We start from the raw sequence: 25016 nt of genomic DNA on the forward strand, positions 1-25016 counted from the left end.
GTCAAACAGATGTGAGCTACACTGTCTATTTTTAGAGTAAATCGTGTCTACATGTATACGTATAGGTATACGTAGCTATCGCAAGCAGTTCCTCTTTTCTCTCTCTTTCTTTTTCTTTTTCTTGCTCCCCTTTTTTCTTTCTCTGATTATATTAGTATTACAAAGCACTCAGCCCTATTTTGGATTAAGTCCTAATGTCAGAGAACACTGCAGTTTTACTAAAGGTAGAAGGAACTCTTTACTTCCTTGCAGCAAATTCTGCCTCCTTGACCTGCCCAAAGGAGAAAGAAAAATCCTTCTTTTTTATTCTATTCGGAGGTTTTAATCCTTAATTAGCAACATCATTTTGATTAAATAAGACTCTGGAGGATTAAGACTGGAGAGCAATCAGTTGTTCTGAAAGATAGCTCTGGAGAATTTATTGTACTGTGGTCTTAGTCATTCAGAGTTGTGTTTAATCAAAGTGACATTTCTCAGTGTTGATTACAAAGGAGACATTATATGAATGAAATATTTCCTTTGGGAAACAGAGGGGACTCCCACTGGGTTTGTGCTTTAGGGCTTCAGGAAGGGGGATGGGGAACAGGGTAAAAATTAATTTCTGCAGCTGTAAGGAACTGGGCCAAATTTAGGATGAACACATTTGGATTTTTAAAAATTATTTTCTGATTTCACTATGTATCTCAGTGTTTTAAAAATTTAAAGTTAAAGCATCTAGAAATGTGTATAAAGAATCGGGCTGTTATTCTTTAATGTGATAAAAGAACTGGATGGTTAGCTCCTTGAAAGCTGAATCTGGTTGTTTTACCTTTTTTGTATTTTTCCAGTTTAAATATGAAAATAAAGGCCAACTTTTAATAATGTTTACTTACTTTACTGCAGTTGATAGGAATGACTGCTGATTCCATTCCTGTACATAGTACAGAGGTCGGTGGCAAGTCGGATAGAGACCTTACTGGTCAACCAGACAGCTGGTAGAATCCTGACTCTCTCACTTAGGAGTTTTGTGGTCTTTGGCAAGTTCCTTAATTTCTTCATCCACGAAGTGTAAATATCTTGGAGAGCTATTGTATCACTTATACATAAAGTATCCTAGCATATAATAGGTATTGAAATTATGATAGTGTTGTTATGATTATTGCTAAATCATGTATAAGCCATCAGCTGAAACCATTGTCTAAGTGCTGGGAAAGAGGGAACCCACTTAAGAGGAGGTCACCTCTAAAAGCAGCAGTTAATTAATTTGTAATCTGTGTCTTCCAGTCAAAAATGCCTCTAGAAATTACAAGCCTGGTAAATATAATTAATTTCAGTTTTGTCTTTAAAAAACAACATACCACTTGAATCTGTAACCACTTGAAGGCTGCATTCAGTCCTGTTTGCAGCACAGATGTCAGATGTTCATAGTTGTGGGACCTTTAATGAGATGTGTCATTGCTTCTGTACCACCTAAAGCTTCCCAATGATCATGTTAAGTAGCATAGACTGGAAGTCTCAGGCACTGAAAGCACCACTTCCGAGTAAGGCTGCCAAACGTAGGTGAGAAAACCACTCCCAGCCAACATTACCATCTGGTACTGGATCTTCCTCAGCTAACGCACCTCACTAAAAAAAATAAAGCTAAACTCCCTGAAATCAAGAGGCATCATAATCTGCCAACATCCTTGTGTCATTATCCAGATCAGAACCTGGCTCATTCCACATATTCTGAAAGCTAAGATGGACAATTAAGAAGCGCCATACTGGAGATCACCTAGGTAAATACACCTGTGCAGATTCTTTTTTTTTTTTATTTTATTTTATTTTGTTTTATTTTACTTTATTTTATTTTATAACTTTGAGGATACATGTGCAGGATGTGCAGGTTCTTTGCATAGGTAAATGTGTGCCATGGTGATTTGCTGCACCCATCAACCCACCACCTAGGTATTAAGCTGAGCATGCATTACCTATTTTTTCTGATGTTCTTCCCCCCCCCACCACCTTCCACCAACAGGCCCCAGTATGCATTCTTTCCCTCCCTGTGTCCATGTTTTCTCATTGTTCAGCTCCCACTTATAAGTAAGAACATGTGGTGTTTGGTTTTCTGTTCCTGTGTTAGTTTGTTGAGGCTGGAAGCAAAAAGAAGGAGGATAATGAAGTCTGTTCCTGGCCACGATTATAAATTCTACCACAATTAACCTCAAATCTTGTTTCTGCATTTCTCTACTTACTTCACCTGATAATTTGCATCCTATCTGCATATCACAATCTGTTGCTAAGGGGTTACTAGGGTGCATTATACATGATTAAAAGCCCAAATAGAATATTGGTAAAGTTCTGGAAAAAGTCTGGAGATTGACTTACTTCACCCCAGAAATGTTGAGTATCTGGTACTCAAATTGACTCTACGTTATTTGTCTCAAACTGAAACATTCTGATTTTAATACTCAAATTAAATATCTTTTATCTTAGGGAAGCACTAGAGGTAAAAATGTATTATCCCACAGCATTTTTCCAGAATCTATTTTAATATTCACAAGAACATTGAGAAAAGTGATTGTCAAGCCTAGGTGCACATTAAAGCCACCTGAAGATTCTTTTTTAAAAAGTGCAAATTCCTGGGTCCTGCCGCCAAAGATGATCATTACTTGGTTAGAGGTAGGACCCACAGACCAGGATTTTTTTTTAAAGCTGTGCAAGTAGTTAGGGTTGAGAGCCCGTGTTCTAATGCAGTGTTGCTGACTTTAATTATCACTTGAGAGCCTTGTTGAAAATGTTTCCCAGGTCCCATCTTGAACCTACCTCCTGGATCACAATTTCCTGGGAGGACGGGTGAGAATGCATATTTCAAACAAGTACTGTGTTGGTCTATTCAGGCTGCAGTAACAAATCAGCAGAAATTGGCCGGCTTACAAACAATAGAAATTTATTTTTCACAGTTCTAGAGGCCAGAATTCTGAGGTCAGGGTTCTGGTGAGGGTTCCCTTCCCGGATGTAAGACTGCTGGCTTTTCCCTATGTCTTTATATAGTGGAAGGGGCAAAGGAGCTCTTGGAGGTCTCCTTTACAAGGGAACTAATCCCATTCAGAAGGGCTCCAACCTTATGATCAAAAGCCCCATCTCCCAAATACACTACTTCCTAATACCATTGTTATAGGATGTGGAACACCTAATACCAAGTTAAGATTTCAACATCTGAAATTTGAGGGGACACAAATATTCCTACTATATCAAGTACTTCAGGTGATTCAGAAGATCGAAGTTTGGAAGCAATTTCAGAGCCACAAGGAAAGTCCAGTGCTACTTTTGAAAAGACATGAAACTAACCATTGATTGAACCCACTACTGTGTTTCAGACTGCTTTGGAACTTTTTGACAATTTTATAGCAATTATAATCCCATTTAGAAATCTACCTGATTGAGAAATTCAACATAATTCTGAAAAGAGAGAGAAAATATATAATTCTACATATATTCTTCAATCGTAAAATCAGTTTATAAGGTACATTTCAGCCAAAAAAACCAAAGCAGTTCATGAAATAATCTTAGTAATACTCAACTGTCCTGAGTTGCATGCTGAAGAGTAGTAGCTTGTAACCGGCTTTGAAAAAAATCACCAGACCTTCCCAAATTTTATTTGCAGTGGCTCTAGCCAATTTAACAAATGCTACCCTCTCACCCTGATAATAAAAGCACCTCCTTCTTTACCTTTCCCAAAAGTGTAACTTTTCAGGAAGTACACTCAGAACTTCTTTCCAAACATATGTAACTGTGGAAACCAAAGACCATTGAAGGAAAAAAAAAAAAAAAAAAAAGAGAGAGTCCTTACATTTCTTAAATTTTATGTTGCCTCCTACATTTTCTTAGGCCCTGCACATTCTTTTTTAAGCTTGAAAGATACATGAGTCAGGACAACTGTTAAAATTAGGATGTTTGCCAGGCACAGCAGCTCACCCCTGAATCCCTAGGCTCTGGGAGGCGTAGGCAGGAAGATCATTAAAGTCCAGGGGTTTGAGACAAGCCTGGGTAACCCCATCTCTACCAAAAAAAAATTCTTTTAATTAGCCGTGCTTGGTGGGGTGAGCCTGTAGTCCCATGTACTTGAGAGGCTGAGACAGAAGAATCGCGTGAGCTCAGGAGGCTGAGATTGCAGTGAGCTATGGATACCCTGCACCAGTCCAGCCTGGGTGACAGAGTGAGATCCTATCTTAAAAAAAAAAAAAAAAAAAGATTGGGGGTGGTTGTTGGCAAAAGAATGAGGGACTGGGAAAGGCAACAAAACAGGTCAAAGAGTAAGATACATAGGGAAAGCTTGGAAAGATTGTAGAGCAGTCCCTCAATTTTTTAAATTAAAAATTTCTTCAATTCTAATGTCTAGTTACCAAAATCAATATTTTATTAAATTGTCTTGTCTTTAACAGCTCTGTTGGAAAAAAAAAATTACAGATAAAAAGGAACCTTAAAGTTTCTATTTGCCCCTTCTTTCTCCAAATATTTGGCTGCCAGAATATTCTTTGAAGTACTTCAGCGGCCAATGGTTATGCTAAAAGAAGCAATGATTGACAACAGACATCCACCATGAAATCAGTGCCCGAGTATTTTATTTCACTGACTCCTCTAACCAGTTCAATATTATCCCATTGAAGAGTCACAGATCCCCTGGAAAATTATCTCAATATTGATCGAAGTAGAATAAAACACTTTCTCTGGAATATTTAAATGGTCCACTAATGCTGTGAAGACCTGAAACTTGCAGGAAATTTGACTCCCTTCTTTGATACTGTCTCAGGTTAGGAAAGACCATTTTAAATAGTTTCTCTTCAAATCACTAAAAATAAACATGAAACACGTCAAAAGTGGCCAGTCTAAGAAATGACAGAATATTTGAGTAATTTAAATTTATTACTAAATTAAGTGAATACTTAAAATAATCTCAGAAGGATTGCTGAGTTTTGCAGCAACAATTTTTTTCTCATTCGTATTCAATACCATACAAGCACAAAGACAAAAAAATTACCACTTATATATACTCCCAATTATTTGCAGTTCCCAGTCGGTATTTAAAAGTAGACTAAAGAAACATATTTTTACTGCTGCTTTCAATTTTTCTTAATCACTGGTATTTGTTTTGCTTTAGTGCTTCGCTCTCTGACTTTTTGTGTGAGAGGTGCTTTATAAATTCAATTTGCTAGTGAGCTATGAGATGAAAGAAAGCAGTCTTAATGGTAAGTTTGAAGACTGTGGGTTTTATTTCTTTTATGTTTTTATGGATGATGCGTATACAATTTCACCCTTAATTATCTGTGGCTTGTCCTGTCCATGGAACAACAAAGACATATATAAAACATGCCTATAATAGGTAATTCTTTCAGAAAATTACACAATCGAATAGGTTGGGTGGCATTTGTTAAAATACATTTAGTACTTCATGTAAAATCTCTTCCTAGACATTCAGCATTATAATTTTTTGGTTTCTAACTACTTTTCACAAGATTTAAGCCTTGAATAATCATAATTTTCCTCGACCCTCTTTAGAGCAATGCAGTTTACATCACCATTTGGTAGACTGAAGAGTTACACACAGTGTTTTCTGGGGAGTTTCTCAACAATGCTTGACATTTTACAAAGGGTTTCCTAAAGATTGAAGGAACTGTAACAGTACTTTTGGCTCCGGATTCTCTGTGTTGCTGCTGCCACAGTCAAGTGTACGGCTTGCAGCAGCATGAAAGGATAACCTGCAGCTGCGTCTAGGAACTCCATCCAGTTGTCCTAGAAAATCGTTACTTTTTGTACCTCACCTACATTGTGATAAATAAATTTCTGTTAGTGGATTACAGTAAATCAGTTTGCTCAATGTGATCATGTTTGACGTTCTATTACTCTTCTAGGTCAATTACGGACAGGTTTTCGTTTTTTTTTTTTCATTGTGTTTGTTTGATTGATTTTTATGAGATGCCATATTCTTAATCTATTTCTTATTTAATCTCCATTTATTTTGAATCTAGTACTCTGCTAGGTCTCATGGAGATAAGGAAATAAAGAATAAAATGTTACCATCAGGGAGATTCACAGTCTATAAACGAAAAGCAAAACTGACACAAATGAAACAATTAAAGAATGAGTATTTGCTTTAGAAGTTCAGAGAAGAGGCTGGGTGTGGTTGCTCTTGTTTCTAGTCCCAGACGCTATGGAAGGTCAAGGCAGGTGGATTACTTGAGCTCAGGAGTTCAAGACCAGTCCGGGCAAAATGACAAAACACTACAAAATATACAAAAAAAAAAATTGTCCAGGCATGGTGGTGCACACCTGTGGTCCCAACTACTTGAGAGGCTGAGACGAGAGGATCACTTGAGCCCAAGAGGTCAAGGTTGCAGTGAGTTGAGATCATGCCACTGCACTTCAGTCTGGGCAACAGAGTGAGATCGTATCTCAAAAAAAAAAAAAAAGTTTACAGAAGAGAGCAAGTAGAATATTCAAGAAAGTATTTAATTAAAGAAAAGAGACTGAATACGGGACTTCGAAAGTGAGACAGGGCAAACAAGAAAAAGGACAAGTTAAGAAGACCAACGTGATAGGTGTGTTTCAGGGCAGCTGGATTTGACGCATCTTTCCAAACACATTCTCACATAGCTATCCACTTCTCTCTCTTTCCTTTGCTACCACTGTGGCCCAGTTTGCCCTTAGCTCTCATCCAGACTGTTAAAATAGCTGTGATTTTCTCCATACCTTGCCCCATGTGCAATTCACGGAGCTGACACAATAATCTTTCCACTGAAAACAAGCTCATATGAGCCCTCTGCTCAATTCCCTTCAGATGGGTTCCCAGTGCACTGAAAATAAAATCCAAACTTCTTGCCATGAACTGCAAGGCCCTAAATGACCTGGATCACACTTCCTGCTTCATCTTTTCTTTGACTATTCTATCCCTTGCTCACCGTATTAGTCTGATTTCATGCTGCTGATACACATGTACTATACGATTATTTGGCAAGGATATGAAGAGACTAGAACTCTCATACACATGTGGTGATTATATTAAATGTTACAACTACTTACAAACTCTTTGAAAATTTTTAAAAATGTTAAATATACATATCTATCATATCACCAAGTCATTCCACTCCTAGGTTTTACCCAAGAAAAATGAATGTGTCTGTCTGTTCAAAGGCTTGTACATGAATGTTCTTAACAGCATTATTTGTAATAGCTATAAGCTGAAAAATGTCTATTAACAGATACATGCATAAACAGTGGTACATTTACATCATGGAATAGTACTTGGCAATAAAGAGGAATATGTACAGATAAATACATTAACAAGGATGAATCCCAAAATAATTATGCTAAGTGAAAGAAGTCAGAAGCCAGATTAAAAGACACAGATAATTTAATTTTTAAAAAATATATATGAATTGCAAACTAATTTATAGTGACAGAAAAAGATCAGTGGTTGCCTAAAGATGAGGAAGGGCAAATGAGAAGGCGAAGGGGGAAGGATGACAAAGGGACTTGACAGAACTTAAGAAGCAATGGATATGTGCATTATCTTGAGTGTGGTAATGATTTCATGTGTGCATATACATTCAAAACGTTATCAAATTGCACACTTCAAATACATGCAGCCTATTGCATCTCAATTATATCTCAATAAAGCTCTTTTAGAAAACAAGAGAAAAGAAAGTAACAGTAACCAAGTATAGTATTGGCATAAGGATAGATTAGTCCAGGCGTCCCCAGACTTTTTACACAGGGGGCCAGTTCACTGTCCCTCAGACCGTTGGAGGGCCGCCACATACTGTGCTCCTCTCACTGACCACCAATGAAAGAGGTGCCCCTTCCTGAAGTGCGGCGGAGGGGCTGGATAAATGGCCTCAGGGGGCCGCCAGCCCGCGGGCTGTAGTTTGGGGATGCCTGGATTAGTGGAACAAAACTGAGCATCAGAAAATAGACCTACATTTGTATGGTCAATTGATTTTCAACAAAGTTGTCAAAAAAATTATTGAGGAAAAGATCATCTTCTCAATAAATTGTACTGTAATAACTGAATATCCAAATAGGAAATAATTACCTCAAGACACCCTACTGAAAATTGATTCAAATTGAATTATTGACTTTCTATAAGATCAAAACCCATAAAAGTGATTTTTTTTTTTCAAAAATCACAGGGAAAAATACTTGTGATTTAGGCTTGGAAAGTATTCTTTACATGGGACACAAAAAGCACAAATCAATAAAGATAAAAATTGATAGACTGAAATTTAATAAAATTTTAAACTTTTGCTTCATTGAGAAAATGAAAAGGAAAGCCCCATATTATAAGAAAATATTTGTAGAACATGTAACTGACAGATGACATGCATTCAGAATATATGAAGAGCTTTGACAAATCAATAATAGGAAAAGAAACTACCCAATTAAATACATATATAGAGAGAGGATTTCCAGTATTAGCCAATATGAGAAGAGCTCTATTTCTCCCATGTACTCCCTCTTACATCAAAAAAAAAGCCCAAACCTAATACAACGAACGAACACGGGGAGATTCCAAAAGGCAGAAAGAAAACAGTCTCTTCCTAGGGTCCTTGGAACTTGAGAAACAGTAACGAGTGTCCTGGTTTTTGTTGCTGTTGTTGTTGTTTTCCTATCAGTGGGGGCTATGGAGAAGCCTAGAACTGGAACCAGGCACAGATGGGTGAGAGCCGAGGTGTGGCAAGGCATGGGTGGCTCCAAAAAAGTCCCTCTCCCCTTACCCAAAGTACTAGGAAAAAGGTTGCTGAAAATAGGAGAAAATATTTTTTACACTATCTGTCCTTCTCCAGCCAAACACTATTAAAATCCCTGCCTCCCTGCATATTGCTGGCCCCATAGTTTCAGCAGACATGAGCAACAGTCTAATATTTTACATAAACACTCGGAGAATCAGACAGGAACACTGATTTCCAAGTGGAGTGGTGTTGCTGAGGCCAAGGGAGGAACTTGTCTTTCATCTCCTGGCCACAGAAACTGGCAGTGCTCTAATTCACCCTCCTGGGTGGTGTCAGCTGGGTACAGAAGGGAGCTGAAGCTTTACTCCCAACCAGCAAGTATGCAGCAGGGCTAGTCTCCAATTAATTAACAATAATATTCCCTGTCCTCAATTACTCTTTCTCCCCTGCTTACTTTCGTGTACTCTCCTGTGTTACGGAGGAAATCATCTCAGTTAAAATTCAACTCTCCACATGCTCCATTATTGTGCTCACACAGCAACAAATCTGGAGAAAAATGCAAAATTATATTATGTTCACATTAAGTTCATGACCATCAAATTGGTTCCTTATCATTGCCTAGCAAGTATATGATGTCCAGTCAATTTCTCTCCTTCTTGAGATTACTATTTCTAAATATTTTCTTTCTTCTCAAATGCTCAATATTCCCTTTCCATAGCCAGTTTTGCCTGTCGGTTTTACTTCTCCTTTTACTTAGAAGAAATAGAGGGAAATAAGGGAGGGAATGAGAGAGGAAAGGAGGGAGGGAGGGAGGCAAGAAAGGAAGGAAGGAAGGAGGGAAGGAAGGAAAGAATGAAGGAGGGAGGGAGGGAGGAAAGAGCAGGAAGGAAGGAAGGCGGAAGGCAGGAAGGAAGGAAGGGAGAGAGAAGAATGAATGAACTAACGGAAAAGGAAGGAAGGAAATGGAGGGAGGGAGGGAAGAGAAAGAGGGAGGGAAGGAAGGAAGGAAGAAAGGAAGGGAGGGAGGGAGGGAGGGAATGAGGGAGGGAGAAAAGAAGGGAAGGGAAGGGCAATTAGAAGATGTTCAGCCTGGATAACACACTGAGACCTCATCTCTACTAAACACAAAAAATAGAAATAAAAATTACCAGGTATGGTAGTACACGCTTTTAGTCCCAGCGATTTGAGAGAAGCGAAGGCAGTAGGATTGCTTAGCCTGGGAGGTCAAAGCTGCACTGAGCCTTGACTGCACCACTGCATTCCAGCCAGGGTGACAGTAAGACTTGTCACAGAAAAAAAGAAAGAAAGAAAGAAAGAAAACAAAAGAAAAAAGAAAAAGGTGTGGACATGCCTCAGGATGACCCCCAGTGGATCACATTCTTGCTTAGACCCATTGCCCTGAGTGTGGGCACAACCAGTAACCTGATTCTAACCAATAGCACATGGGAAAGATGATGGGATATCACTCCCCTAATTATATTGTATGGCAAAGGTGAAGGGATTTTGCAGAGATAATTGAGGTTTCTCATTCCTCATTCGTTCATGTGAGTCAACCAGAGCCCAGATTATACTGGGTGAGTCTCATCTAATCACATAAATCACTGAAACACGTAAAAAAACAATATGTATACAAGTGATATACTTAAATGAGTAAATTTTATTGTATTTAATTTTACCTCTATTTTCTAAGGAAAAGTTAAAATCTCTTCTTTGCAATGGGATTCTAAAGGCAAGACTTAGACCCAGTGAAAGGCTGAAAGGTGGAGATGATTTTCTCAGAACTTGCCAACCAGACTGCTGGAGTAGGTATCTTTCTGTGATACTAATTATTGGAAGAAAATTTGAAAGTGTTATTCAAATGTCAGTCACTTCTTCATTTACATGCCTTTTCTAGGTATAACCCAGATATTCCTGAGTATTTGATGTTTTCCTATATTTTGAAAACTGGAATCTACAGGGAAGAATTAACTTTTTAACTTTTCCAGTTTCATTAGGGTTATTTGAATGATTAAATGTTGTCTATAGCTTCTTTAGCACCACAATGCTACAGAGACTGCATGGCCTTCAAAGCCTAAAATATTTACTGTCTACCCTAAAATATTTACTGTCTATCCAGCCCTTAATAGAAAAACTTTGTCAATCTTGATTTAGATGGAAGAGAATCTTTCTAAATCTATTCTAAAAAAGGATAAAACAAAGATAATGAAACTGGTAAATCAGGGCTGATATGTATACACTTGTTAAAAAATGTAATAATATTTGTGAAACTGGGTTCAGTTAACATGCCATCATTTCATAGTTTATATTTGAATAGAAGCATTAAAATTAGCAATTGTTATCTAAAGCAACTCAATGGTATTTTTATTTTTGTCTGTCTGTATACCCCAGGTTTTATTGGCTCATGAACCTAAACGCAACTATTGTGTTTCTGGGAATATCTTACATCCAGCAATCACTAGCGTGGGCCCTTGTTTTACTTATTCCTTTTATGTCTACACTTATGGCTCTGACAATTCTTCATATGATGTACTATAACCTGATTTATCAGTCAGAAAAACGTAAGTAAATTATACTTTACATTCATTCCTGGATTTATATTGTTTTCTTGACAGATCTCCTTTCTCTTTGATTTTTTGTAACTTCTCTTTCAACTCAGAATTTGAAGATTGAGTCAGTTATTACCCTTGATAGGAATGATTTAAAAGAATATTTTTAAGTAAAAATTAAGATTACTTGGATTCTAATGATAGGGAGACCCTGCTGTAAAATAATAATAATAGTAATAATAAATCACTTCACAGCCATCACTCAAGATGGACGGTATTACAAGATCAGAAAAGTACCGCATTGATGATGATGTGGAGAAATTGTGGGTAACCCTTGTGCACGGTTGGTGGAAATGTAAAATGGTAGAGCCATTATGGGAAGCAGTAAAAAGAGTTCTCAAAAAATTTAAAGCATTTTTTATCATGTAAACACTTTGATATGGTAGGTAAGGATTTGTTAATTTTGTCAGTCTTTCCAAAAACCAACATGCTTTCATTCAGTTTTTTTTCTGTTGTTTTTGATTCTCTATTTTATCTCTGCTCTAATCTTCATTATTTCCTTCCTTCTCCTGACTTCGTGTTGTTTGTTCTTTCTCTAGTTTCTTGAGGTGCAAGGTTAAGTTATTGATTTGAGATCATTCTTTTTTTTAATGTAAGCATTTGCCATTATAAACTTTCTTATGGAAATTGAAACAAATAAAAACAAAACATGCTATGCCAAAACTTATGAGCATCTCAAATTCTGATTTGTATTCTTTTTAGTTGTTTGAGCATCTCATAAGTTTTAGTATAGTGTGTTTTTGTTTTGTGTCCAAATAGTGTCTAAATTCCCTTGTGATTGCTTCTTTGTCCAATGTTAAGAGTAGGTTGTTTCATTGTTTCTTTTTGGTCAATTTTCAGAGCATTTTTATATTTTGGGAGTATTAACACTTTGTCTATGATAAAAGTTGCAAATGTTATTCCCTATTTATCATATATCTTTTTAACTTCTTTCTTGTGTTATTTTCCATTCACAAGTTTTTCCATGTGTTTGTTTTGTCTTACATTGGGGTTTATGTTTGTAATAAAATTCATCAATATTCTCCCTATTGCTTCTAAATTTTGAGTCATGGTAAAAAATTTTACTTGTTTTCAGGTTATAAAAGAATAATTCATCCACATTTTCTTTTAGTATTCACTTTACTGCCTCTTTTCTCACTTCTCTGACCCCCTTATAAATTATATTAGAATAGCTTTTAAGAATAAACCCAATTATATCTTTTTTCCATATTATTATCAACTTATCCTAACCTTACTTATTAAAAAGTCCATGTTTTTCACACTGGTTTTAAATGTCAGCCTTATTCCATACTTTCGCCTGTACTTCTGGAGTTCCTGTTCTGTTCTATTGTTAAGTCTGCCTGTTCATCTTGTTTAACTCAGACCTTAATTTGTAACATATTTTTCTTTTTCTGCTATTTCTCTATACAACTACTACCAATAGCAATGCAATGAGTTACATTTTTAAAAATTAAGCACATTCACCGATGTTACTTTATTTTTATCACATGTCTAGAAGATAGGTGGGAAGGGCACCTTTTGTAGACTAGACTCTGTAGGCTTTGCCTCTGCTCCTGTAGCACTTTGAACACATCTTTACCATTTTCTTCACCGCATATGTTGAAATTATCTATTTATAAACACAATTAGAAATTCCTCTGTCTTATAAATACTTGATTATGTTAAGTGTTCAATCAGTGTTTGTTACTGTTAAACTGAGCACAGAAGCTGAGACATAATATAATTAAATGACTTGCTCAAGATGTCACAGAAAAGAGCTGAAGTGGAACCAGAACCCAGGCCTTATTTTGCTTAGGCTGGAGCTCTTTCTATTATACCACATACGGAGGCAGTGAAGCACTGAAAATATTAGACACAGAAGCCTCTGCTTTGTTTCTGAGAGCTCTGTGGCCTGTGGACCACACTTAGCAGTACATGTTCTCCTGCTAGTCTATAGAATGGGGTCAATATCCAAAAAGTCCCAAATAGCAAAACAAGAAGAAAATGTAAAGTATAGGATTTTTCTTGAAAACCACTTTGGCACTTTCTCAAGTGTCTAATATCAAATAATTTTGCATTTTGTGAATATACACACACAAATGCACACATATGTATACATACATTCATATATACTATTTTTGGATTCAAATTTTCTAAATAGTTGTTCAGCATCCATTCATTTGCTTCTTAATATACTGTTTGAATATATCTGAATAGAGACATACCATTCTCTCTCCTTCAACTAATACAGATCTATGTAATCTGTTTACTGCCAGCCTATTATAGTCCAAATGTTACATAATTTAACATGTGATAAGGTAACCTGTTTTTGGATGTTAACCAGATAAAACTTTATTAGCTACAAGAACAATTAGCATAGAAAATGTTCTCCAGCGGTGGACTTTAAACAAAGCTCTATAAAACAAATATTTGAGGCTTGTGCATTGTTTTGCTTGTATTGTTTACTATTTCTAAATTATAAGATCACCCAACTATGATGAAGTAAAACTCTGTCTTTTCTCTAGTGAAGTATATAATCCCTATTTTGGCTTCTTTCTATCTGATGACTAAATTGGAAATTCCTCAAAGCTGTAATTCAAAGCCATAGGTGACCTTAAAGAAATGATTTTTTATATGCTACCTTTTATTTTAAGGTAACTTTTCAAATGTGGACCATGCATTCCATTATGTTTAGCTGTCAAGCACGGCTTTCATTTGCATTTCTTCCCACTGCTATAATTTTGAGAACTGGCAGGTGACCAAAGAAGAAAAAATGTGCATCTACCATCTAGAGTGCAATGTAGGCTTTTTTTTATTATAATTAAGTAGCATAGATATTCATGATTAGATCAAGGTCAGAAGAGTAGAACATTAGAGCCAAGGACTTAAAGGTACAAAGAATAGGAAAATTGCTATCTAAAAGTTTTTTAAAATAGTAATAACTACAATCGTTAAGTTTTGCAATAAAACACTTAAAATAGCTCATCTGTTTTATTTTAAAATCTGCACGCCTGGTGTGTTTGCCGTGCACATTTAAACCAGAGCCTGAAGTCTCAGTTGAATTTTTCATTTCAGTATTTTCTTCAGTTTCTCATTTCTGCTCCTGGTACAGAAAATCAATTTGAAAACTATAATGATAATGGACTTTTTTAAAGCCTGAGCCTACATGACATCCAAAATTATTTGCATAGACGTCGTGAGTTTTCTATTAAGGCTAATGGATTAATCCAAGGAGGTAGTGTGTTTAGATGTAAATGTTTTCAACAGGGTATCCCTCCTAATATTCAGTAGTAACTACAGTTTCATGGGACAACTGCCACTCCCTTTGTGTAGATAGATTATTGTATACTTCCTTTTCTTGGACTGTCTTGCTGACTTACTGACTCTCTCTCAGCCTAGTTGATCAACTTAGGTTTATTACGTCACCACTTTCCTTCCCTCTTGCAACTCATCTACACATCACCTAGCTTTCCCCCGTCTCCTTAACCAGCTTTTCTCCTGTGATCATTTCCTAACTGATGTGCAGCCCTAGGATTCATTCCAGTGACCCTGAATCTTCTCTTCCTGCCCTCTTTTCTCAACTAATCTCTAGACCCATGGCTTTCAATGCCATCTAATACACCAAATACTCAATATCATATTGACCCCTCTCCTTACCTTATAAAGCATATATGCTGCTTCCTCTTTGACATGTTGACTTGATTATCTAATAATTTCTCAAACTTAATTTGACTAAAACTCAACTCCTGATTCAGCCAACTACAAACTGGCTTCCTTTTTTCTCCCCCTCAATAAAGTCATCAACACCCAGTTGTGTAAGGGAGAAGAAGGTAGACATCTTCAAATCTTCCCACTTTTTCACCCCTTTCCCACATCAGAAAATTTTACTGATTGTTCAAAAACCATCCCATTCTCTTCATTTTTCTTCATGGCTACTACTCTACTAGTCCAGGTCACCACTATCTCTTGCCTGTTCTCCAGGTCCCTAAAATTCATTATCTGCTCAGCTACCAGGGTTCCAGAGTAACTTTTTAAAAATATACATCATAAGATCTCTCTAGTCTATTTAAAACTTCTTAATGGTTTTCTACAATATTGTAGATAAACTGCAAGTTCCTTACTTTGACCTATATGATCTGACCCCTGACAACCTCGTAGACCTCATCTCCGCCCAGTCTTCCCTCTAACTGAGTTACTGCCTTATTGGCCTTTATGATTTCTGAACCTTTCCTGGTTAATTTCTACTTCATGATAAGCCCGGCGTATGTTTCCTAGGTCTCTTTGCCAATTTCTCGTCATTTAATCCTCAAGTCAAATGTCAACTCTCTAGGAGGTCTTCTGCATACCCTACCCTACACTGAGTCCCTGTCCTATCAGCCCATTGTGTTTTCATCATAGACCTTGCCTAATATTTTCCTGCTTTTAGTGTCCCCACAACCACAAATAAGAATCAGGCGTTTGTAGGTACTGTTCACTACTATATTTCTAGGGCCCAAAACAGTTTCCTGGCTCCTAGTAGATTCTCAGTAAATACGTTGAATGAATCAATGATTGTAATGACATTTCTTTGGCATCCATTATATGTGCTTGCTGTGTTAGCTAGAGTTTTAGACCTCATTCATATGTTATCATTTCTTGTTTCTTGAGCATTTTGTTTTTGTTGCTTCATATCATTGTATCTGATACAATTTTATTTGTTTAAACAAGTTCATCTTTCAAATTACATATTCAGCAGAAGCCAGTGCTACACAAAGCCTGGTTCATGGAGCAGTGCTGGTCTCTGAACTGTTTATTGCCAGTATACAACAAAATAAAGATAAAACATATAGAAACATTATAGACACTATACAAAACATATAGAAAGTTACATCTTATGTCTGTTGAATCTAATAATGAAAATATCAGGGTTTATATTTTGTATGTCTTTATTTTATGTTTAGATATTTCATTTTTATTGGATTTCACACATGAGTTGAACATGATAGTAGAGAAATTTTTTAAAAAACTGATTTTTAACACAGTTTGAGAAGCACTAATCTGAACTCTCTTTAGAAATAAAATAATGGCAATGTTTGTTTAATAAGAGTGCATGTATCAATTTGTCATGTATTAGAAGCAGATTCAAATTTATCTTGCCACAAATAGTGATTGTTTATACAAAAAAGTGATAGTGAGTTCAAAATACATTGTATTTCATACAAACTCCTGAATTTTAAAAGTTGGGGGGAAACTGGGGAAAATATCTTTGGAAATAATCTTTCATCCTGCAAGTACTTATAATTTAAAAATAAAACTTATCTGAAAGCATAAAGTAATTTGGATCAGTGCTCAAATAACCCTACTATCTACACACCAAGGCTCTGCAAGACTTTGGCAGAGAACACGTTGATGAGTAACAGAGACAAGATTGTAAAAAATGTCAGGAAGTTAAAGTTAAGTCACCCAGCCCAGGCCTATTCAAATTCAGTTCATCAGCACATTCTCAGTTCTCATCTTACTTAAACCTTAAGTAAACTAATTGAAATAGCTAGGAAAGTCTCATAATAGAGCAGTTCGTTCTCTAATAATAAAGAGCAGTCCCTATTACATCTTTCCTAAAAGAAACAAATCTTGGCCTCTCACAGGTGCATCTGTCTTCTTGGCCTTACCAGTCCCTGGGCTTTCATCTACATCAGGCAATAGTGACCAAGAAGAGGCAAAAGTGACTGTAGCTATAAGTCTGTCTCCTGTCAGCAAGTATCCCGACTTACTCCCAGATGACCTAAACACACTTCACAAAGGCCACCAAAGAGCCACAGCTGTAATCATTCTTGGTCACTACCAGTTTGGGCTGGATTTGATTCAGTGACTTAGAGGTGAAAGGCTCCATATTCAATTACCAGGCCCCCAGCTTCCTCAATTAATCAAAGGCTGACATAATGGGTCTATTACAACTCTTGAAGAGAAGACCAGACCAAATCAATATAACCACTTTATAGCCATAAAGATATATTCATACATATTCTTTATTTAAATATAAAAACCAAGACTCCATGGCACATAAATGAATTTCACTAGAATGCATTTTATCTAGAATTTTATTATAGGAAACTTGAACACAATCAAAATGACTTTCAAACTACTGTATACTTTGAGTGTCTATAGCAGCCTTCTTTGGAGAAACTCAAACATTTTCACATTTATGATGCCATTTATCTGGCTACAATAGTTTGGTGTCTACATAATTTTTTGGAGGGAGGGGGGATTTGCCTGGTCAGAGGGAGTGCTATGAAAAATTGTAACCATCACGATGGGACAGCTGAACTGCTATCTAAGTGGGGGTCTCTCATCTGTCATTGTATCGGGAAATCCTAATGGAGTCAAAGAAAAGGTAAAAACTGAAAGATCATAAAAGAAGCAACAATGACGTTGCAAATCACTAGCAGCAAGTGATTGCTGCCATCTGAAGCAATGAAGTGCTTCTGATGGTACAGCAACAGCCATCTAAACTTACCAGAAACTACTGGAAAAGTCAAAAACCAATTAATCTAATCTGAACTCTTAATGACACTATCAGCATGTATAAAGTCATTTAGAGAGTTCAAAGTTTAACCTTATTTCTGAAATCCAAGGATAAAGTCAAAGCAGGGATTACATTTCCCTTCATCTCCATGTCAAAATAAGAAACCACCCTCTACCTGCCAAGTAAAATGGGGATTATTTATATAATAATTTATATGAAAAAATAGTACTAGTTCTTTGTGTTAAGGATGTTAAAGAAAGTTCAGTTTATTGTAGTTATTAATGCATTAAAGTTAGACACTTTTAAGAGATTCTGAAGTCCTTCACTTTGGTATATTATTTTGTCACCTTTCTTACCCTTTTAATATGTTTCACTGATCTTACCTTTTTCACTTTTTACATCAACTGCTAGGTGCTGGTAGGTGCCACCCTGGGCTCGTCATCAGGGTGCCAGAATCCCTGTCAGAGGTGTGGGATTTGAATCCAACCCCTCGTGTGCTAAAACTTTCTCACTTCACTTCCCTGCATTCTTGAGTTATCTTTCTGATTATCATCTTGAAAAACTGGAGAACAATTCCTATACTAATACATAATATCTCCAATTACTTGCAGGTGGTTCTCTCCTGACAAGCTCTGGGGTGTTGGCTAGTGCACTGAAAACATGCCAGCTGCAATACTGCCATCTTGACAGAGATGTGACAAGCCAGTTAGACCATGCCAAAGAAAAAAATGGTGGCTGCTACAGCCAACTCCATGTAGAAGACACAAGATTTTTCCTCACCCTTCTCCCTCTCTTCATTTTTCAGCTCCTATACAGAATGTGCATTATGCAGGTAAGGACCCGCGATGAGGACCACCCCAACCACAGGAAAGTGATTGCATGTCAACTGTACAAGTCAAAGCCAATTTTCTGCCCAACAAGCACTTTCCATGTACGTCGGCAGGGAGTTATCCCACAGAAGCTTCTCATCACTACAGGCTCTGATCTCCAGAACTAAGCAGGGTCAGGCAGAGGCATACCTGAGGAGACCCTGGGATGTGTTTCTTTTGTGGACCTATAAATGTCTGTCAGTAGGTGCAGACAGTACTTCAGAGTGCATAGTAAGGCAAAAGAGCAGTGCAGGAATGTATCAGATTTGTAGGCAATTACCAAACTTCCCTTTAGTCAAAGGTTTTGCCTTCCTCTCTCATTAAAGCTTTAGAAAGTGGTACTTACAAGTAGCTAAACTGATGGATTTGAGTACCGCCTCCACTGTACTCTTAAATGTAAGTACTAATGAGCAAGTGATTCTCTCCCCACCTACTCTATTAGTTCCTTGGGGAATTAGTTCCTGTGCTGCGAGGAAATCAAGGGAAAACACTGAATCTAAAGTATCTTTTTTAGATGTACGTGATTTTAAATTTTTTAAAATGTGGTTAAAGGCTAACTTATTTATAGAGAAAAATAAATGATTACAAAAGTCTTTGAACAAATCTGGGACTTTGTTCATTGCTAACCCCCAACTTGGAACTTAGAAGGCTAAGTAAGGAGTTACATTTAGAAATCACAGAATAATAGAGTTGCAACAAAAGTTAGAGATTAACTTCATCAGCTACTTTATTTGTTAAAGAGGAAACTTAGGTTCAGAAAAATTAAGTGAGTTTCTTTTGGTAGAGGTAAAATGCCATAGGTCACAGTTAACAGTAGTGCAAGGTAAAGCGGAATCTATCCTCTGTCTCTCAGTACAGTGCCTGCCCCTCTAAATCAGGGGTTAGCAATCCACTATCTGCAGGCCAAATCCAGTCCACTACTTATTTTTGTACATCCTGTAAGCTAAGAAGATTTTTACATGTTTATGTGCTTGAAAAAAAAAATCAAAAAAGAATAGTATTTTCTGGCACATAAAAATTATATAAAATTTAAATTGTAGTGTTCATAAATAAAGTTTTATCAGAACATAGCCATGCTTTTTGGTTTGTCCTATCTATGTCTGCTTATGCACAAAAATAGCAGAGTTGAGTAATTGCCACAGAACCCCTATGTGGACATATTTACTATCTGGCCCTTTACAGAAAAGTTTGTTGACCTCTAGACCAAATAATGCATGACAGCTAGTCTGATTTAGGAGATTCAAACTCCCTTTTGACTCTGCATTAGCAGTAGGCACAAGAACAGAATGCAGCAGAAATATTGCCCATATATGTAAGCATGATGTAATGAAGCATTTCAGAATGGAGAAACTGCTAAAGAGTACAAAATTACTACATGGTCCATAGCTAACCTCAGAACCTTATGTGTAAGTAGCACAGATTACCAGCTCCTTACCTTCATAATGCAATGAATCCTGACATTTCTTTCCATTAAGCTCAAGCCTCTTTGCACGCGGTCATTTTTTTTTAATTTAACATAAATTACAATACATTTTGATGAACTAATTTTTAAGCATCTCACCAAGTCTAGATGCCCAATTTATTGCAAAGCACAGAAACTAATACTTACTGATCACCTGTTATATGTCATATAGCTTCTAAAAGAAAGCTTCACAGTATGTAATTTAATCTCCTATTACATACTTTGCTACGTTGCTATTACTCTCCTAAATCTGAGGCTCAGAAACTAACTTTCAACTTATTCCCAGTCACCTTGCTAGTGTGTGGCAGAGCAATATCCCAACTCAGGATTCGTGTCAAGGGCCATGCTTTATTACCCTCGATACCACTCTTGCACTGGGTTAAAAATCCCAGATACAAACTACATAGATTCCAAAATTATATACAGTAATGCTGTGTTAGAAACTTCAAAGAAAATGCTTAGATCATACTTCGCCAGGGAGGCAGAGGAATTTCCAATAGGATAGGCTGGGGTTAGATTTTTGCCCCCAGATGAAATAGTCCCCAGTACAAAGGCAATCAAAGTACCAAGAATAAAACATCATAGAATTTCATACATATTTTAAATTTAGTAGCCATTATTGACCTTCAGTTGCAAGACATATCTCTAAAATATGTTGATATTATGGCTGATGAGGTTGCCATTTGACGTTACTGGCCACTGAAAGGTGAAAATGAATCTCTATTGACAGCAATTATTTCTGAATACTCATAGGCTTGGATAAAATAAAAGTATTTAAAATTTTACAGGGGGATGATTTCGGAACTTGAGGCAGAGGCAGAAATGATTTCAAGCTTTCAAGACACTGGAGCCTTTTCTAAGATTAGGCAATATATTAATATTGCTTCACTAAAGATTAATAGTACATTTGCTACATTATTAAGTTAACAGATTTCTGTGTCTGTGATTCATGCCGATAATAACTTTATTCCTATTAACAATAATTCTCATTTGAAATCAGTAACAGAAACTTCCAAGTTGTGCTGGGAGCCTTTCAGTCTTAGAGTTGTTCCGCTGCCAGCACTTTTTGTTAAAACACATCATTCATTTTCCTTTCATGGAGGATCCATACTTAATAATTTTATTGAAGTAGGGCAGAACTAACTAATGTTCATTTAACTCTTGCCATCTGTACCCAGCCAAAATAATCCTTGTTTACTATGCTAACAGTCAAATTAAAGCTCAGAAGATAATTGATCACAAGAACAGGTTTTCTATAGAAATAATTTCAGTGAAAACGTGGTCTTGTCCTGTGTGTTTGGGCAGTTAACATGGCAATAGGATCATTTTATAATTGGACTTGGCAACAGCTGTACTGACACCATAACATTGATTCTCCATATACCCTCTTGAATTGTACAATTGAGTAAAGAGAAGGAGTTAGCAAAGGTTTCAAATGAGAAGATATCGTCAGGATATTTGAATGAGGCTGCTCTCCCAGGATGGTGGTAAAGCAGGGTTCCCAATGCAGTTCCTATACTATAAGAGTTCGGAGGATTCATTCTTCAAGAAGACTTGGTTGACTTTCACTCCATGCCACTCAATAGCTTTGTGTACCACTGGGAATTAAAGAAATACTGTGAGCTACCAACGATCATGAGAAGCTGTAACAAAGCTCATGAACTAGATAAGTAAAGGGACACCCCTTTCGTGTGACATCATCCCTTGGTTCTAATATCACACCAGGTTGCCAAGAGGCTTGGAATACACTAAGAAGCTCCAAATTAGTGTTAGAGTTTTAGTTAGCCTTGGGGTTATTTTTTTAAATGAATAAATTCTAGCAATACATTGAGGGTTTGGCGTGGAGCACGGGTTTTTTTTTTTTAAATTATTTTGTATCTTTACTTTATTATGCAAATCTTTTTCATGGCATTTCCTTTATGGAATTCTAGTATCATGTAATTAGTTTGAAGGGAGGGCAAAGACACAGGAAGGTTTTTTTTTTCTCCCCATGTTACTTAGTTCGAATTAGAAACAAAGCCTCTCTAGAAAGCCCCCCAAAGAGCCTATAGCAATTAACATGTGTCCGTTGGGCCCCCTCTTCTTAGAAAAAGTCATTTCTATATTGCCGCCAAACTAGATGCTTTTTAAAGAACCTATTTTAGCCCCAATTTTTTTTTTTTCCAATCAGGGTAAAAACAGACATCCTTAATATTTTCTACTGGTTTTGTAGTAATATTCATGAAGAAAAGTTATTTTGCTTATTGGCAGAATTTAAGTTATTTGGTTTTTTATGTGTCATCTTAAGCAGAAAATTGGGGCCATCATTACTTTTCATAGAAAAATTAAGAGAGACCAAATGACGATAGAGTCTTCCGTGAAGAATCAGTACTATTGTCAATAAACTAGATAGAGTTCCTACCACCAAAGATGAAGACCCTTTATCAGCTCATAACTGGGACCTTGAAAAACTAGGGAACATCCAGCTCATCCATCACAGAATACATGCAAGCATCTGGTGGCTGATGCTTTTTTCAAAGTTAAAACACTGTCTGAATACATGGCTATTTCTCTCTCAAATAGATTCCTTCAGGATATTATCTGCAAACCATGAATTCCAACCTGAATTTGGATGGATTTCTTCTGCCAATTGCAGTAATGAATGCCATCAGCATCCTACCATTACTAATTTTAGCTCCTTTTCTGGAGTATTTCAGCACCTGCCTGTTTCCCTCTAAGAGAGATGGATCATTTCTGTCGGCAAGCATCAGTAAGTACAACTTAACCATTTCATGTGAATAGTTTGAAACTTTTTAAAACAACACTCTCCTAAGATCCGAACTAGCTATATGCTCCTGAGTAGTGTCAGATTTTGACAAATCGGAAAGAAGGTGAATTTGTGACTTACAACATCCATCTTCCCAAATCTCTAGCCAGACATGTGTCCCATCTTCTTCCCATCCTTTTATATTTATGTTTGCTCAGAAGACACACCTGATATAAAGAGATGGTGAAATTTCCAGCGCTGCCAAATGACCTATCCTTAAAGTCAGGCAGTCCTTATCCCTTATGTCAATGTTCTTAAAAATAAACATATTTTTAAGTGAGTTAAATGAATCTTAGTTAATGAATTCCAAATGATCATTTTAATTTCTGAATCAGTAACAAAATTGATTAAGGATTAGTATTATAAATTACGACTTCAATACAATACTTTATCAAGTAGTAAGTGGTATAACAATAATGCTTTTTAATCATATTTTAAAGTGAAACAATTTAGGACATTATTCTCAGAACATAGTCAATATGCCATAAAATAAAATGTATCAGATTGAAATGGAAGAGAAGGATGGAAATCCATTCTGATCATACGCTCCTCTGCCTGTCTTCCCTCGACACCTTCAGGGAACAAGACAAAAGTGCAGGTGCGGAAAAATGTTTCCATCTAAGAATCAGAGAACTCTGCCACTGAACTGCTCCTGATGACTTTGAAAAAGCCACCGAAGCTTTCCCGTTTTACTTTGCTTATTTTTTTTTTCACTGAAGGACATACCTTAGATAAATTTTGGATCCTTTTGTTCTATAAAACTTTTGAAATCACTCAGGATGACTCAGTGCTCAGAACGTAGTCCAGACACATAGCAAAAGCTCTATATAAATATTAGCTGTTTTTATGAGTCATCATGTGCAGGGGACATATTTAATTGTTTGGTGAGCATAAACAGAAAGCAAAGGCAGTTTGAAGTTCTTAAGTAATATGCAATGGTAACCTAACATCTTATCCTCTACTTGAGAAACAATTCTATTGAAATAGTCAAGGTCAGGCATGTAGAAGATTCTCTTCTCTCGCTTAACTGTTCTTATTCTTAAGCTCTTCTTTTGAAATAATCTGGGGAGACTACACAGTCTTCTAGTCATAGATACTTTTTGCTGCTTCTCTGTTTACAGAAGTTACATATCATTGTGTGTGTTTCCTGTTCTTTATCTCCTAGATCACTCAAGATCACATCATGGGGGTGGGTTTGTTTGGTTAGAACTAAAAGTGACTAAACTCACCTTAGTTTATTTTATCATCTTCAATTATAGAGGACTTCAGTACATAACCTTTTGTGATGTGTTTCTTAAGCCAGTAACCCCATTTTTATTTATTGTAATAGGCTTTAGCAAACTATAAATCTTAATAGGTTTTGACAATCCATCCTAAGTCTTAAAAAGTATTTTCTGTCTGCCGATGTAGAAATCCAAAAGCCAGCACATATTTGGTGAATGTCAGGACTAGCATGGGTACTTTGAAGATAAAAAAAAAAAAGACATGGTTTGTATATACCCCTAGCAAGTCCATGATTGAAACATAAGGCATGTAGGACAAAACGGAGGAGAATCGTACTGTGAAATGCCAAAAGTCTTGGCAGTTTTGTAGAGTATCAAGAAATATCCCAATCTGAGCTTCCACATCATGCTCATTACTACAAATTTTAAATTTTTGGATACCTTAGGAAAGTATCCTATACAACGTGGATAAAATAAACTCTTCCTGAGAATAAGAAATCTTAAATTCACTTTGAAGTTCAGCGACTTTCTTTTGGACAAGTCTGTACTCCCACATATTTGAAATCACATCTATTCCTAAAGAAGGTATTTTTTTCTGGATTAAGAAAAGTTAGAGTTATTTAGTATATTATTTGATGTTGTTAATGAATTAAACATTCCCCTTCAAAATTGGTAACAAGACCTATTGCACAGGAAAAAGGAAAAACTAGACTCACTTCAAAAGATACTAAACTGTGTTCCACTGGGTACAGAACACTGACTTCAGTTGTTTCTGAACCACACTCCATTCATTCATTTATTTGCATATGTTTTGCTATGGGAATATAAAAGTGTGATGATATGCATCTTTTCAACTAGATATTTCCTTAAGTTTTCCATATT

General features: G+C 36.4%; 2 protein-coding genes across 2 annotated transcripts in view; one reads left to right on the forward strand and one right to left on the reverse strand.

Moving 5' to 3' along the window:
* MGST1 (microsomal glutathione S-transferase 1) overlaps positions 1 to 25016 on the reverse strand; it is a 129409-nt gene that overhangs the window by 82209 nt on the left and 22184 nt on the right. The gene's annotated exons all lie outside the window — the stretch shown is intronic.
* Positions 1 to 25016, forward strand: part of SLC15A5 (solute carrier family 15 member 5) — a 78301-nt gene that overhangs the window by 6235 nt on the left and 47050 nt on the right. The window contains exons 3-5 of the mRNA XM_003934574.2: positions 11076 to 11245; positions 18386 to 18606; positions 22668 to 22854. Coding sequence (XP_003934623.1) covers positions 11076 to 11245; positions 18386 to 18606; positions 22668 to 22854 — 578 coding nt within the window. The remainder of the gene's footprint in view (positions 1 to 11075; positions 11246 to 18385; positions 18607 to 22667; positions 22855 to 25016) is intronic.

This window comes from Saimiri boliviensis, chromosome 7 (assembly GCF_048565385.1).
Source record: "Saimiri boliviensis isolate mSaiBol1 chromosome 7, mSaiBol1.pri, whole genome shotgun sequence".
Taxonomy (NCBI): domain Eukaryota; kingdom Metazoa; phylum Chordata; class Mammalia; order Primates; family Cebidae; genus Saimiri; species Saimiri boliviensis.